The 16,248-nt window shown below is 36.1% G+C and overlaps 1 protein-coding gene across 2 annotated transcripts in view; it reads left to right on the top strand.

Annotated features, from left to right (window-relative positions):
* CADM2 (cell adhesion molecule 2) overlaps window positions 1–16,248 on the top strand; it is a gene marked incomplete at its 5' end in the record, with an annotated part of 679,347 nt that overhangs the window by 597,047 nt on the left and 66,052 nt on the right. For both annotated transcript variants that reach the window (XM_082052398.1, XM_082052399.1), the window contains one exon: window positions 13,148–13,326. In XM_082052398.1, the coding sequence (XP_081908524.1) occupies window positions 13,148–13,326 (179 nt within the window). The remainder of the gene's footprint in view (window positions 1–13,147; window positions 13,327–16,248) is intronic.

Genomic DNA, 16,248 nt, shown 5'->3' with positions numbered 1-16,248 from the left:
TGTGCTCCAGTACTTATCCAGAATACTTCCAGCTCCAGAATTTAAAAGGAGTTTTCAGGGCATCACTGTTTCTCTGTTTCATGTTTTACACCTTCCTCTGACTGGAATAATGTTGCTGTGGCCCTGAGTGGACCTCATTTCTTTCCCTGTGTGGGATTACCCGGCCGTCAGCCTGAACCTGAGGCTCTGCTGACTTTCCATTCTCCAGAGGATGTAGTGGCTTCACCGAGTCTGCTTTGCCCCTCCGCCTGCAGCAGTGAGGAAGATGCATCTTAAAGAGAAGATCTCTCTCCCTTTACTTTCTTGCACAGTTTTCTAAAAGCAAGGCTGTCACTTGCCCTTAATTATTGATCTGTCGTTAGAGATATCTTATCCATTGCCTGTGAGGGCTGTTAAATGATTGCATGGCAGATAATACATTGTGCATCCACCTGAACAGCTCGTTGTTGTGCAATCTGTCCATATCAGGCCTTCAATACAAGACTTCTGATACAAAAGCAGCATCTTTGTTACTTTACAGAAACTGGAAAACACCTTATCTAATCTGTGGTCAAGTCCAGGCCGACCTGCAGATATTCCCTGCAAGGAATTACCTAGTACTTTGTCCTTGAGCCAGTGTCAGGTAGCTGACAGTGGCAGTTACTTCTCCAAGGGCCTCCATTCCCCAGACAGTAAGGCAGGATTTATGACATAAGATTTTCTTTTCTTTTCTTTTTTCTTTTTTCTTTTTTCTTTTTTCTTTTTTCTTTTTTCTTTTTTCTTTTTTCTTTTTTCTTTTTCTTTTTCTTTTTCTTTTTCTTTTTCTTTTTCTTTTTCTTTTTCTTTTTCTTTTTCTTTCCTGCAGCTGTACTGCAGCTGTACACCTCTCCTTCTGCCTTTTTAGCCTCAGGAATCTTTCTGAGAGAGATGTTACCCTTCTGTGGAGGGCTTCCTTCTGTGGAGGACTTTTTTTGTTGTTGTTTCCTGGTTAAAATTTAAAAGAAATATAAATTATTTATAAACTGGCAACACAAAATGAATTTTATAGCCATACATACCGTTGTTTTCTACAGACAGAAGATTTCAAAATGCACTTTTTATGAAACCTGTTCATAAGGTGTCAAGATTATGGTGTTTTCTCTGAACTTGAAAAGTTTTAAGCCTCAGACTTTAAAATACATATAAAAAGGTGTGGTTAATAGCTGGCTACTAAAAATGTTCTAAAAAACTAGACATTTTGATTTGAAGTACTAAAAATGCATTAAAATATACAGATCTATTTCAGAATAAATCTGAAAAAAAAAAAAAAAAATTAAGTCAGTGCCTATTCCCTGACCTTCTAATAGTGTATTTAAAAGAGGTTTACTTTTTTATTTATTGTATGCATCACTGTGCCTGTATTCTTCAATTCCCTTTTTGCTCCTAAGTGATGCTCTGGCCTTGAAAGTTTGGAAATATGGCAACCTCTTTATCCTTCCTCCATTTTGTGGTACTACATTCGTAAGTGATGGAAGGCAGAAATAAAGCAGTTCAGCAAATTTTGCCTTTTATGGGAGTAATTGTCTGCCCAGTGCAGAAATGTCTGAAGACTTGAGAAAGTATAAAGGAGTAGAAATTTCCAATCTGTTTTTTGGGAAGCTGGTCAGATTCAGAGAAAGCAAAAGATTGGATGGGGGATGAAATGAGACACCAGAAGTTTGAAAGTAGATGGGATATATGACAAATGTGGGAGAGATTTGGGCAGCATGGAAAAACAGAATGTGAGGTTACAGAATGGGCACTATATAGAATAGATACGTGCTGGCTCTTAGTGTTCTCTGCTATGAAAGCCCATTAAAATTAGCACATCTGCAATGCTTTCACTTTCTGACTGAGGAAGTTACAGAAGCAAATGCCTGAGAAAAAGGGTGGAGAAAACCAACAGCCTTTTAGACAGCATGCAGTGGTTTTAATTTGTATTAAGAAGGTGGAGAGTATAAGCACAAGATGCTTCTCCTTTTTAAAATTTTCTTATTTTTTTAAGACTGTCCTAAAAGGGGTACTGGTAGTATCCCATCAGTGTGTGAAAAAAAAAGGTGCTGTAGAATGGGAATTGGCAGCCTCCTCCTAAAAATTATGTGCGTATGGGGTATATACATCATACACACATCTAAAGTAAAGTGCAACCATTTCTGTAGTATTGGTCTGACGGTTCAGAAATAATGCAATTTTGCAGTTAAAAGCTCAACCCGTAACTACAGCCGTATCAAAATACTGGCATGGCCTGTTAGGTGTAAGGAAAATCGTGGTTAGTTTTAAATATCAAGGGGCAAAAAAGGAAGAAAAAAAATCTGTTAGTGAAGACTATGAGATCTGACTTTCTTGAAGAAAATTAGCCACAAGATCTACCACTTAATCTGATGAAGAAGTTGTTTCACTTCAGAAATTAGCAAATTGGTGGGATACCAATAAAAATAACAGCAATAAAACACTTAAAGACTGCAGGAAATTTTACAAGTCATCTGGAGAGTTCAGATCTCAAAAGAATAAAATCTTGAAAATAATTTTGGATAAAAAACCCAAAAGCATGCCTATAAAGAAAGTGTCAGGCTTGGAAGAGTACTGGCTGGATATATAATTGGGGAAATATTCAGTACCGCAATAAACTGGTTCAGAGTAGAACCAGAATGAAGAAATGAAGGATGGCTGAGGTCTTATGATGAAACTCAAACATAAGAGTATTGTTCATCAGAAGAATAAAAATAGAAGCATTTTTTAATTCTTTTTTATATACAAGTAGTAAAACTATAGTGTCTTAGAAGAATATTATTTGGATTTATTTTGTCATTTTAAAGGACAAACTTGAAACGAAGTCTGAAATCATTTAGAGATTTCATTGAACCAAAATAAGATTGGCAATCAGTAAGCAATTAAACATTCTTAAAAAGCTATAAAAACTGAAATAGATTTTGCACTTCCATGAGAGTTAAAAATATTTTGCTACAGCTTATCCTGAAACACAGATGTCTGAATGTACACTAGGTTAAAAAGATTGTTTATTTAGAATACTTCATAGATTTGCCTTCTCTAGAACTTGCTATTAGAAAATATGTTTTATGTATTGGAATTATATACAATATATTTTTTTTTGCATTACTACAAAAAATATAGCTGAAGCAGGCAACTATCATATACACCACAGATGTAGCGTTCTAAATTATATTTATCCTTAAAGTGGGTTTAAATATAATTCTGAGTGTAACAATTTAAAAGCAGAAAGTATTCTACATGTGTTTTGTTGTTTAGTACTAACAAAAAGTATGTTGAGTGAAAACTTTAATATTCCTTTTTTAAGAATTTTTATATCGTCACACTCAGTATTTACTCATTTCGGTACTCTCAACTCATTATGGTAGTGCTCAATTCTTGATTCAGACATGGTCAGAGTAATTCAGTGACCAATGGACAAAATGTCATTGTTCATGTGAATCAGAAAGTGGCTCCACTGCAGAATATATACTAGATTTGGATGGCAAGGATTTTAATGCACATTAATGTTCTAACATATAGTTGGAACTATTGTGAACCAGAAGTTCTAGACTCAGGAAGTAATGCATGATAGATGGTGCAATACCTTTTGGAACGGTTTCTCAATATGGCATATTCAAAGGAAAAAGTTTGGCAGAAATGATAATTGCTGAAATATAGAAAAATGTAGAAAATAGAAAGATTACTTAAAAACACAGGCTGAATAATTTAAATAGGCAGCATGAACTGTAAGCCTTAAGCATTAGCAGATGCCTGTCAATCCTGATCTATCTTTACACACTGGCACACAGTTAAAACCTTTTGTCAATAGTTCATGAGTTTATAGCTAATTTTCATTTAAGAGTAATCAAGCTCTTTAAGACGTAAAATGTGAATTTGTTCACTCCACAGGAGATCCATGTGATTTGGAGAGGCTATGAACTTTGCAAAAAGGTTTCTAGTTCTTATGTAAATTGAAGATAATAAGGTTTCTCATGTTAATCAGAAAAAAAAAAAAAAAAGAAAAAAAAAAAGCTTTTCAACTTGTAGGGTACAATTCAGCAAATAAATTGATATACGAGTTTGAAGTTATTAATGTCAATTAGAAAAGCTGACTTTCTAAGTGTCTGTGAAAACCTTCCATTATCAGAACAAGATTTAGCTGTCTGTCACAGTGGAAAGCTAGATCAGGGTTTGCTGGTACCTCCGCTCATGGTGTTGGCCTAAGTAACAGGGCTTTGTAAAGGAAGTAGGAACTCTGCAGCCGGAATTGTGTTCTCCCTTGCACATTTGGCAGTCAAGCCTAACCTAACACTGAGCAGCTTCTAATAGGAGAGGAGGGAGGCCAGGCTGAGGGGAAATGATCAATAAAGTTGGTAAATATGGAATAGACCATATTTCTCTTCCAGATCAAGAGGACAGTCTTGCTTAGAATGACTTCTATTTTTTCTAGTTTATTATAAGCACGTAGAGGAACTTTTAACAGAAGTCTCCTTCAGAATTTACTAAAAAATGTACGGCGAAACAGTTTGTCTCAATTTTTTAAAGGCAGGTGACATTTGTAGTGGTTAGCGTGTTATTTTTATGGCATGCAATAGTGATTTCACTGCAAGGTGAGTTTAATAACTAAGACAAAAAGGAGACTTCTTCTGATAGAGGAGATCAGATAAGATGTTCAGATAAAGCCTTAAAAGAAATTAATAGCACTAGAAGCAGCACTGCTGAAACTGGCAAAATAAAACATGTAACCTGAATGATTATGGTATTTTCTTAGAAATCTTTATAACAAGAACAGTTTTTAAGAGGATGCATTTTTTTAGATAAGTGTTTTCCTGACTCTGAATAGTTAGAGGTACTTGGGGCGATAAATGGCCTTAGCAACCAACTGTGCACAGTTTGATTTCATGTCTCACTGATTTATTCTGAGTTGGCCGTTTGCATGCTCTAGTGTTGGGGGCATAAGAAATCGCTTAAATAAGTAACTGTGTTACCATATACTACAGTGATGGGTTCGTATGTATTCCACTATTGAGACAAACTGCTGACTTGATCTCAGTTTTGATATATTGCACAATATCACAACAAAGCTTTTTCTGACATTGACCCATCAGCCATGTTGCACATTTGTGAGCTCTCTGATTTTGCATTTCCTTCAAAGCTGAAGGGCTTGCAGTGCTGGCACAACCAAACTATCCCTGACAAAACACTGCCTCTCCAATACAGACACAGTGAATATTCATAATGAATTATGATGGTCAGAACTATTTTTTTCACTTCTAATGTGGATCATGGAAAGACAGTGGATCACCCAAAGCATTAAGCATTCTGTGTCCTCTTTTTTTCTCTCACATTAAACTTACTTTAGGGAGAATGGTACTTTGTAAACAAGCTTTGGGGTCTCCCTGACATTGCTTTCATGTGGCAATGGATTTTGAGTTTATTTCAATAAAATTCTGGACTACATTCCTATGGCATCTCCCTCACAAAGTTGTGGGGTTTTATGTTGTGTTTTTTTGAGACAATCTTTCTGTCCATCTCTAGCCTCCCTGCTGCTTACAATAGTAGAATACATGGATATTTCTGATGCAATTCACTGATAAGATACCTTCTGATTTCACGTAAGATCTTTTGTTGATCTATGTCATGACTATGAGAAAGCCAATCTCCAAACTGTTACTCACAGCAGGTTTCTTTGGGAAGATTGTGAATAATACTGGTGTTAGGTAAGAAATTTCATATATACATATATAAATATATATATGTGGATTATGCACTTTTCAGGATATTTGTTTTATATTGCCTTGCCTTCTTGAAAATGACTAACATAAAGGAAATATTTAAGGGGAGAGGGTACAAGAAATGCACAAAAGGCAAAGCAAAAAACTACAGGTAAATGGTTTTAAAGGAGTTAACATTATAATAGGTTGGTGAAAAGTGGGGAAAAAAAGCTATCCAGAGAGCAGCAGCATTACACAGCTGTGTTAATGGCTGAAAGCTTTAGGTCAAAGGGTGTCCTAGACTCTAAAGATACTAAAGGATAAAGGGAAATGGGCTATCAGCCTGATGAGAGGGAAATACAGAAGGAAAGAGAATTATGGCAGAAAGAGAACAGTCAGGTTCTTACAGGCAAAGGTGAGTACTAACTGACCTGAAAGAAACCTTGAAATTTATTGCAAGGAAAGATTGGAGTGTAGATAGGGGGAAATATGAATATGAAAAATTACTCTTTTATCCTTTAGCAATCTATACTTTGTATCTTTGGGTTAAAGAATAACTACCTTGGCTTTGAAAATAGTCTCTTGAGTCACTTTAATGAGTTGCTGTCACAGGCTACTGAGGGATGAGGACTTCGGGCCGCAAATTTAGTCTGTCATAGCAACATGGTTAGCTACTGTAATCTGTTGAGCCAGTTTGAAGGTGAGAGGACTGCCCATTTTATGCAAAACAAGCTAGAGGCAGGGAGGCCTGTTACCCCAGTACATTTGTGATGTACAAAAGAAAGGCTTTGATCCGTATCCAGGACAGAAAGTGAGGGATGAAGGGGATTTGGTGTGGTGTGAGGTGTTTTTTGTTGTTTGTTTGTTTTGTTGTAATTGTTTTGTTTTGGGGTTTTGTTGTTGTTGTGTGTGTGTGGTTGTGGTTTTTTGGTTTAGTTTGGGGGGTTTTTTTGGTCAGTTTTTTTTTTTTTAATTCCCTTTTCTGCTATTTTTTTTTCCTATTTTTTAGCATTGTTTTTCTGTAAATGATGAATAATAACAGTTTGATATTCCTGCCACCCCTTTAAGTTTATCATTTCAGCAAGGTTTTCAAAGGCATAATACACTACAACTGTCTTCAATGTTTCTTGTTGCTCCTGTTGTCTTTATAGCTCTGATTTCTTGGCAAATGTTGTCACCTAATTTTTAGCATATGTTGGTATTAATAATTTTATTCTTAACTATTTAAAAAAAAATATTCTTAGGCTACGTTGTGTCTGCTGAGCTGCTTAAAAGACAAAAAGTGGAGGCAAATGTAATAGTAAATTCTGATGTTCAAAGCTCTTTAAAAACAGAACTTCATTAAAAGTACTTGGGACATTCTTGACTAAGTCATCTGGGGAGAAAAACTCTAAGAAGGTTACTCAGGGCTTTGCAGAACTACAAAATCATAGAGAGTTCTTATCTCGTAAAATACTAACCATCTATCCAAGCCTTTTATGAAAGGCTAGTGACTGTGGATATTGATGTTTTTGATAGATGAAATGCTCCCAGACCAGCTCATCCCAATATGACTCATCAGACTGAAACTTTACATAAACAAGAGGTTCCCTCAGGATTTAATCTTTCAACTGGTTGATTAACTGACAAAGCTAAAAATCCAGATTCTCAATACAGAGAAACTGTAAGTTTCAAATTAATGAAGCAATCGTTCCATTGGGTGACTTTTAACATTGCACCAGGATTTCAACAAAAAATGCTCTGATAAATGCAGTGATACCTTTTCCATTACTCATTTGAGCATAACTACTGGATTATGTTTTTATGGACTTGAGTGTGCTCCTGTTTGAAGAAGTAAAAGGCATTGTTCAAGAGAGGCCATACTCTAATTAATTTACTTGTCTTATTAGTATTCCACAAATCCTTCTTCCATCTTTATGGTTTTTACCCTCATTTGGCTAAAAAATTTTGATAGGATGCTGAGGTACCCAGATGGATGATAATATAGTGAGATGGAGAATGTAAAAACAAACCAACTCTGTTTTGTTGTTGTCATTGTGGGATTTTTTTGAGTGTGATCTTATGGAAATTAAAAGGTTATCCTGTGCAAGTATTATGGGGCAGCAAGTGATCTGAGTGTTGTTTACCAAGGTCTTGGTGAAGAACACTTTATACATGACCTTTCTCTACACAAAAATCAGAAAAGGGCAACAAAAATGAATAGAGCCAAGAACTTTCAAGTGGGAGTGGATTGCAATGCTTAAATTAACTTTGTGTGGAAAGAAGAGGTCATACAATAGATCTATGGATCATTTTTAAAATAAGGCTGATTTAAGATAAATATAATGGTTAGATATAAAGATATCGCTAGAAAGCAGGATTATAGGAAAGCACTGGAACATCACAGTCCTTTAATTAAAGATGGAGAAAGGGATGTAAAATTGACAAACTTGTTTTAAAATACTACTGTGTAACTTTAAAGGCCTAGATTATAAAAAATATCAATGTGGACTTATTTAACTGTTAACTTTCAAGTTAGTTACATAAACAATTGTTGAAAAAGTAAATCTGTGCCTCAGTGTTCTTCTTTAATCAAATCTGCCTGTCATTTTTAAACTTTTTTTTTTTTTTCCCCCCAACAAATTCCACTTTGCCCTTAGCTTTCTCTCTGGCTTATTTTGGCAGAAAAGTTCTCTTAGCCTCAGGATTAGAAAAATATGCTTTATTTACCAATGCTTTGCTAAGCTATGTGCAAGAAAACTTCTGTTCCACAATAAAAAACATGAATCATCCAGGAACATGATACCAGTTTTTTGATATAATCATTACAATCCCATTTCAGTTTGACTAGGAAAGAATACTAAATTCTGTTGCTTTTTATGTCAAGTTTTGAGGCTAACATGAAGACAGCTCACAAAATCATTTATTTATACCAAATACTAGTTACCCCTTTGCAAGTCAGTTACTGAAAGCTTCTGGACCTTTCTACTATGATTAAACACAAATTATACCAAAATCTAAGACCACTTAGCCATTCTTCAGAGGGAGTATAGAGTTCAAATTTCTTTTGGGGGGCTAGCAGTGAAGTCATTAGTCATACTTAAGGATTTTTAGTATGCTTGTGATTAGTATCTCTGGCTTCTTTTGGTTTAATATAGTCCTGATAATTCCACTGCAAGCAGCTGCATATGAATCCAAAACAGTAAAAGGAATACATATAAGCCAAAGAAATAGCATGAGCTGTGTCATTGGAAGAATTTCTTCAGTACAGCATTTTTGGTTTGAAAAGGTGTCTCATTGGGAGCAAATTAGAATAGATAAGCCAGAAGCAGAGCTATGTTTTGGGAAAGAAAACAGCCTCTTGATGCTTCAGCTCTGCTACCTCCCTAAATCCAATGGAGATGTATTAATGGCACAGCCCATTTCCATGTAACCACATCCACATGGGAGGGATTAAACCAGGGACATAGAAAAGCACCTCTCATCCAGGATGAGAAAGAAAGAAAAAGAAAGCAGGAAGGCAGGAAGGAAGGAAAGAAAGAAAGAGGCAAAGAAGGAAAAAAGGAAAGAGAGAGAGAGGAGGACAGGCCTATTTTTTAGCTGACTGCATTGGTACCAGCAGGCTGCACAGTCCTATTAGGACAAAGTAGGTCAGTGAGCTTGTTTGTGCCGTGGAATATGTGAAGGTAGTAACATGCAATTGCATTAGTGGCCACAGTGCTTGCTCCAACTTTATAGCTATTGTGCTGCAAGACAGATGTTTTCCGTATTGTCTGAGAAAAATGGGGATTAAACTGGAAAGAGTGATCCAGCTTGAAGTAAGCACAAATGCAAGGTGCAGGGATATCCTCTTTGTTTTAGTCCACACAGTAATTGATAGTATTATGGCAAATCTTTAGTACGCAAAGAAAAGCTGAAATTCTGCAGTGTTGGAGATGTATGCATTGAAGAATAATGTGCGGTATTAGAAGTTTATATATTTGGTGGTTTAGAATGTCAAACCTAAATATTCTGCAGGTGAGCTAGAACCCTATCAAAGTGATGGGTAAGAGAAAGGACCTCTGTCTGGATCTGCACCCATGAACATGTTTCAAAAGCATAAACTATGGGCAATTCATAATTCTCTGTGTCTTGTGCCACAGGAGGAAAGCTTCCCCATCACTGTTTCAGTTTCATTTGTGCTTTGGACAATGAAGGTACTAAAGTAATTATCAAGGAATAGCCAATATGCTCTAAATTTACAGTTCCTTTACCCTTTTTTGTTGTTATTTTTTTCCCCCTGCCAATAATGTCAGAAGATATCAAGTGCAAACAAACAGAAAAAAAGAGAGAGAGGGGCCTACTAAGTTCAAGGCTATTGTACCTTATGATAAGGTTATAATATGCAGAAGCATTATTTACCATATCCTGCAATATTCATTGCTACTGCTAGGAGATCAGTGTAAGACAGATAAAAGTAAATACGTTTTTTGCACAGCAGGTAGGAACTTCCAGAATTCATTGCCACAGGAGGCTGGCTTGACATACAGTATAAGCAGATTCAAAAAGATATTACAGACATTCATAGGCAACAAGTAAATACTGAGGAGATAAAAAACAAAACAAAACAAACAAAAAAAAAACAAAAAAACCCAAACAAACAAACAAACAAAAACAAAACAAAACAAAACAAAAAACCAGGAGATGTGCCCTCCAACATCCCTGACAGAATGACTGTGGATGCTGGCAGAGTGGCAGAGTACGGGAGGAATGAACTACAGATAATGGACAAACACACAAGCTTTTCGTAAATGCTGACCACGGCCACATATCCTGGTCTGGGTGCACGAGCATGTCTCGCATTCTTAGCTCACTTCTACCTAAGGAATTGTTTAGATGAGAATGTCTCAAAGCTTCCCAGCAGTGCAATATAGTTTTGTGGCTGTGACAGAAGTGCTGCTTTAGGCACCATTCCTCGGTGAGAGCTGTGTCCAGCCACCACGATGTGTTGACTGTGAGTCAGCTGCCCAGGAATTTTGCTGCTGCTGCTAAGCCAGCACATGGTGGCTTGATATTAATGGTTAATCCACAACTTCCCTGACACCCAGAGTATGTAGATCTGCCTCTCTCTAAGCTGTGATTTTTCTGCCACCATCACTTTGCAACCATAGCTAAGCACTCTCTGTAAGACTAGAGTTGGTATATTACAATATGACAAAGCTCCCTGAATAATTTATATCTAAGGCTCCATTTCATACTTATTTGTTATCCTATGGGTTTTCCCCTAGGATATGCCATCTAATTTCAATTTAAAATGTAAGTTCCATAAATTACCACTGTGCAGAAGTTGCTTTAACATGCCATTTATGAAGGTAATGGTGCACATTGTAGCAGAAGTGTTTCAGAATTTCCGCTCCTGGGATTACAGATTCACAGTAAGCTGGTAAGTGGGGAACAATGAAGAGTTCGCTAGAAAATTGAACAAATCCACCTTAAAATACCAAAGCAAGTCACATCTTAACGTTGTAAACTCCGTGGGGATATGTTTCTGCAACAGCATGGACATCTAGGTTCCCTTCTTACATTAAGCAGAAAAGAAGTGTATATCATGTATATTTAGACACCAATTCCTGAAAGTGGACTTAAGAAGAGTATTAAGACATATTTATGGTAAGATATAAATAAGGCACATTACACCAACAGTTCTTAATCCTTGGTTTAAAATGATGTGAATCTTGTTATATTCCCTGAGTATATGATTTTTCTAAAATAGCATAACTTCAAATAATAGCTGGTCTAGGTAAAAAGTTCACCAATTATTTAACAAGGTATCATCCAAATATTATTTAAATGTGTATAAAAGTCTGCTGGTTTTTGAGATAAACATAAGTTATGGTATTTTTACTTTGGAAAAAAGTAATATAAATTATATAGCAGTAAGTCCATTTCAGAAAAATTCACTTTGTTTACATGACATGCCTAACTTAAAAGAAAATGTGTCATTAGGACTATTTTTCTGCACATAAAGCCACATTTTGACAAAAAGTGTCTCCTTAGGTATCTAGGTTTAATTCTTATTCTTAACACTCACTGTATTTAATAAGCTTTAGACACCTGCTTGAATTAATTAAATTAAGTATTTCTTGGATAAGACTTGCAACTAAGTTATCATCTGCTGATTTTATAACAGCGTTTTGTATTTTGTTTTATTACTATTATACAACAGCATACTTCAATAGGGAAATATAATGTAACATTCTCCTACTAAATAAATGTGCAAATCTAGAACTGCTTCTGACTGAAATTACTTAAGTAGCATACCCAAAAGAAAGGGATCAATGTTTAGGTTATAATGTACAAAGCTACCAAATACAAGTAACGTAGCAGTGAATTCCCAGGCTATATATTTCTTGCTCTAACGCCTAGTATCTAAGGACCTGAGATGTTCTGTTTGTTTGTGAGATATTCAGTAAGACAGTTTTTCAGTCCCGGTTGTGGATCTGTCTTTTTTGGTGATTTCCCTCATGTAACTTTGAAAGTAGATGTTGTTACATGTACGCTAAGACTGCATACCAGCAATAAATGCATCCCACTGTCCGTTAAGCAAATCTTGTGAACTGTGGAGCCTCTGGAAGGTCTTTAGGAAAGAGTTAGGTATCACTTGCCAGTGGGAAGGTATATGTGAATCTGCAATATGGTAAGTTCCCTTCTCTGTGGTGCCCTTAACTTGCCAGGGGGTTTTCTCTGGCAGTGCTTTGCCTTTGGCTTCTTGGATTTGAGTTCATGAGGCACAGGAGAAAAGGTTTCACAAAAGAAGGAAATCCAGGATTTTAAGTCAAATCTTATATTGCTTGTGAGAACATGCGTAACAAGCAATTATTTGAGGGAAGAATGCGGAAAGGGTGGAAAAAGGGATGGGCTGTGACACAATGTAGCAACAGAAACAAATTTAGATTGTATGTAAGATGTGCCACTTTGAGACCGATATGCCTGGTTCAGGAAAAGTACTCAGCATACGCAAGTGCACTTGGGAATGTGAATAGCCTAAATAATTTTAGAATTCATTTATAAACCACTTACATTTACTTCAGCCTGCTTGCATGATTTCTGATGCCTGTCAGCCACACAGGACCATATTGCTCATCACACAAATGGGAAGCTGTTTTCACTTAGCTTGCCAAGTATCTTGCCAAACTGTGAACCCTGAAACCTTGCAAGCACCTGTTTTTAATTTAGAGAAGATCTTGGCCTGTTCCAGTTCCATTTGTTTCCTTTTTCGGTTCTCTTCCTTGCTTGTTCTTTCACTTTCTTTAGTAGTTCCCATCCAGGATGGTGAAGTTGTAATCATGACAGTTCATTATATCCAGTAACTCAAATGATCACTGAATACTCTGTGATGGCAGGTTACTATTCATAATTTTCTGATGTATATGTTGCATATACATGCTATGTGTATCTGACTAAATGCATTGCTTTGGATTCAACAGGCCAGAACCAGTACTGTGGACAAAGGATGGTGGAGAACTACCAGATCCAGAGAGAATGGTTGTCAATGGCAGGGTCCTAAGCATCAGTTTCCTAAACAAAACAGATAATGGTACATACCGATGTGAAGCAAAAAATCCTATCGGCCGAAACAGCACAGAATATGTCCTGATAGTACATGGTGAGTGCATGCTCGTTAGTTTTTTGGTGCATGTTATGCATATGTAAAATTTCAAGAAAATGCAATCAGTTTCTTATGATCATTACCAAAAGAACAGCAAGAAAAAGCTGGAAGTATAATTGCACTTTTATTGATGCTATCATGTAGTTGTGGGGTGCATGTTTACTTCCTTTTATTGGCATGCCTCTCTTCATACAGTTTAAACAAAATATATTTGCTTATGCTGTGAACTTTTTTGCAAAGTAAGCACCTGTAAAAATGTTTTGCAGTATGTTGGGTACTGTTTTATACATACTTGCCTCAGGCACACACTGTTCAGATAAAGCTTGTTACAAAAGCATATGTGAAGGGAAATATGGAAATACTAGACAGACAAGTAGTTCAGGTTTTTGTTTTGTTTTTATAGACCACCAAAGAAAGGACAATCAGATACTTTCTTTACCCAAGTTACAGCCTGCTGCTGAGAAAATTCAGCTTATACAAGTCAGCTGATCATCATCTGGCTTGTCATTACAGTCAGTCCTCAAAAATTTGTCCTGTCCTAAATTCATGTGACTACTTCTAATAAAATTGAAAAATGGGAAGGTTCACATTAAATTACAAGTGATGTGCTTTCCTTAATTAATTAGGCAACAATATGTGTCACATGAAAAGAATAGCAGGCTTTTACATTAATCATGGGTAAGATTGGTATGACTCAGGCATAGGAGGATCTATAATACAAAGTTAGCATTTACCTTTAATACAGCTTTGCACTGAGGATCTGCTGTCCCAAAACATAAAGATCTCTTATCACAGATATGTATGTCATAATTCCTGGAAAACTTTGACTTCTGTAATTTGAATTTTAACCGAAGTGAACATAGAGGTGAAAGTACCACTGTAGCTCTTGGCAGTATTTTGCTTTTCCTCTAGTTTTGTAAAAAATGCAACTTCTTATAAAAATGGCAAAATATAATGAAACAATCTAATACAAATTATGCTCTGTAAATGGGCATGGGAATTGTATAGATTTTATTTGCTCATGATGAATTCAGGTATAGCAAATACATGTTTTCTTGTTGTTTGCAAGCTCTAAATAACATTTTTCACTAAAGGTTTAACCTGCCTTTAGGTATTTGGCAGAAAACTTTTAATAAGTGCTACTTTCAGCTTTCAGTAATGAGATATTTTTGACACTGTTGATGAAATGTCATTTATCAAAAGAACCCCATAGATTACTTTTCATTTTTCTTAAAGTTCACTATTAGTTTATGTAGGATTAGTGGCACAAGTAAGGAGGAGGTCTTTGCATGAGGAACTCAGACCCTGTACTGCTGCGTGAGTATTTCTGTGTTAAAGACAAAAAGAAAAACTAAACCCTCTAACCTCTACTTACATTGATTACTACAAGAAAAGAAAAAGGAAAACTATCCTTTACATTGTGGAGGTAATATTGTATTGGTTCTTGGCTGCAGGCACAAAGTGCACTGCCTTTGATGAGGTAATGTCTTCTGGCTTACCAAATGTTGAAACTTCTGTTGTTTGTGTCTCCTGCCCAATTTATTTATCTGATTATTTCTGAAAACATGGCCATTTATAATGGTAGATTTTTTCCATCAGTGGTGACTTTGCAATATACCTCTATCAAAGAATATTTCACAATCTCCTATGTGTCTTTTCCATAGTGGCATGCCCCTGTTGATCTGATTTTCTTGCAACAACTTCATGGCAGTCTGTAAAATCATTCATTATCAGGAAGGCATTCTGTTATGTTTGGCAGCACAGTAGGCATGTTATCAGATTTAGCTTGCACATTGCTGACCTTTTCTGTTACGAGTATCAGAGTTTTCCTAATTATGTTTCTGCAATTCCAATGTTAGAGCTAAAGAAGGTAAATGTCAGGTGCTTCCGAGGTTTCTGAAACAATGAGAGTAGTGTGACAGAGTATGTGATGATGTTTAATGCTCACCTTACTGCGTTTTAGAGTTGTTAAGTTTATTTTAAGTAGAGAAGAGACTGACACAATTATTTTATCAAGTGTAGCACAATCAGTTGTATAGATCAATTTAGGTAGTGTCTTACCCCTTCTTTAGCTCATTACATTCAAAAATGTCCCTAGTGAAACACAATCCTCCCAAAACTATACAATATTCTCTCTCTCTCTCTGAGGGCTACCAAAACTACATTTTATCATTTTCTGCGATACATTCTTTCATTTAATAGGGGGTGTATTTTTTTCCTAGATCTTCCTAATTATATCTGGGAACAACCTTTGATTTTGCATCCCTTCCCCTGTGCCTAATGTGTGGCTGTAATCTTTTTTTTTTTGTCCTACTCCTTTATTAGAGGTGATTTATCATATCAACATGCCTTCTTTACTTGAATGTTAGGTTCCTAATACAAGTATATGCCAGATTTAACATAAGGGGAACATTTGTTGGTAATGATGTGGGAGAGGACAGGGGAGGAATCTGCATGAGAATCTCTTCACAAAAGATTATTTTAAATTACAGGTCAAGGAAGTAAAGTCTAGGAAAAGCGACCTACCAGATCTTTATGGAGTGAGGAATATGTGCCCTGAGTGCTAGTGGCCACTGCCTTAATAGAGCCTCTGGAAGTTCAGCTCCACAGTTTTTAAACAACAAATAATTTTTCTAGGAAACTCTGAAGCCCAGAGGAGTTAGGGTGAGAGAGAAAGACAGATAATTATATGTGCAAGTTTAGAGACATACTAAGGCAGGTTCAGTTTTTCCAGGCTAGTTTGTGTGAGAAGACAGAGGACATCGATGGAAGGCATCCTCTGCATAAGCAGAGGAGTGTAACCTGATTTAGAGCTTTTCTTTTCTTATCCATACTGTGATTTCCTCTGCATGCTTTCTTTTTTTTCACTTCTACTTCAACAAATTTTGTCTTTCTGTATTTTAATATTGCAAAAGTTTC

This window comes from Streptopelia decaocto (genome assembly GCF_964273445.1).
Source record: "Streptopelia decaocto genome assembly, chromosome: 1".
Classification (NCBI taxonomy): Eukaryota; Metazoa; Chordata; class Aves; order Columbiformes; family Columbidae; genus Streptopelia; species Streptopelia decaocto.
This window is presented reverse-complemented; position numbering and strand designations above follow the sequence as displayed.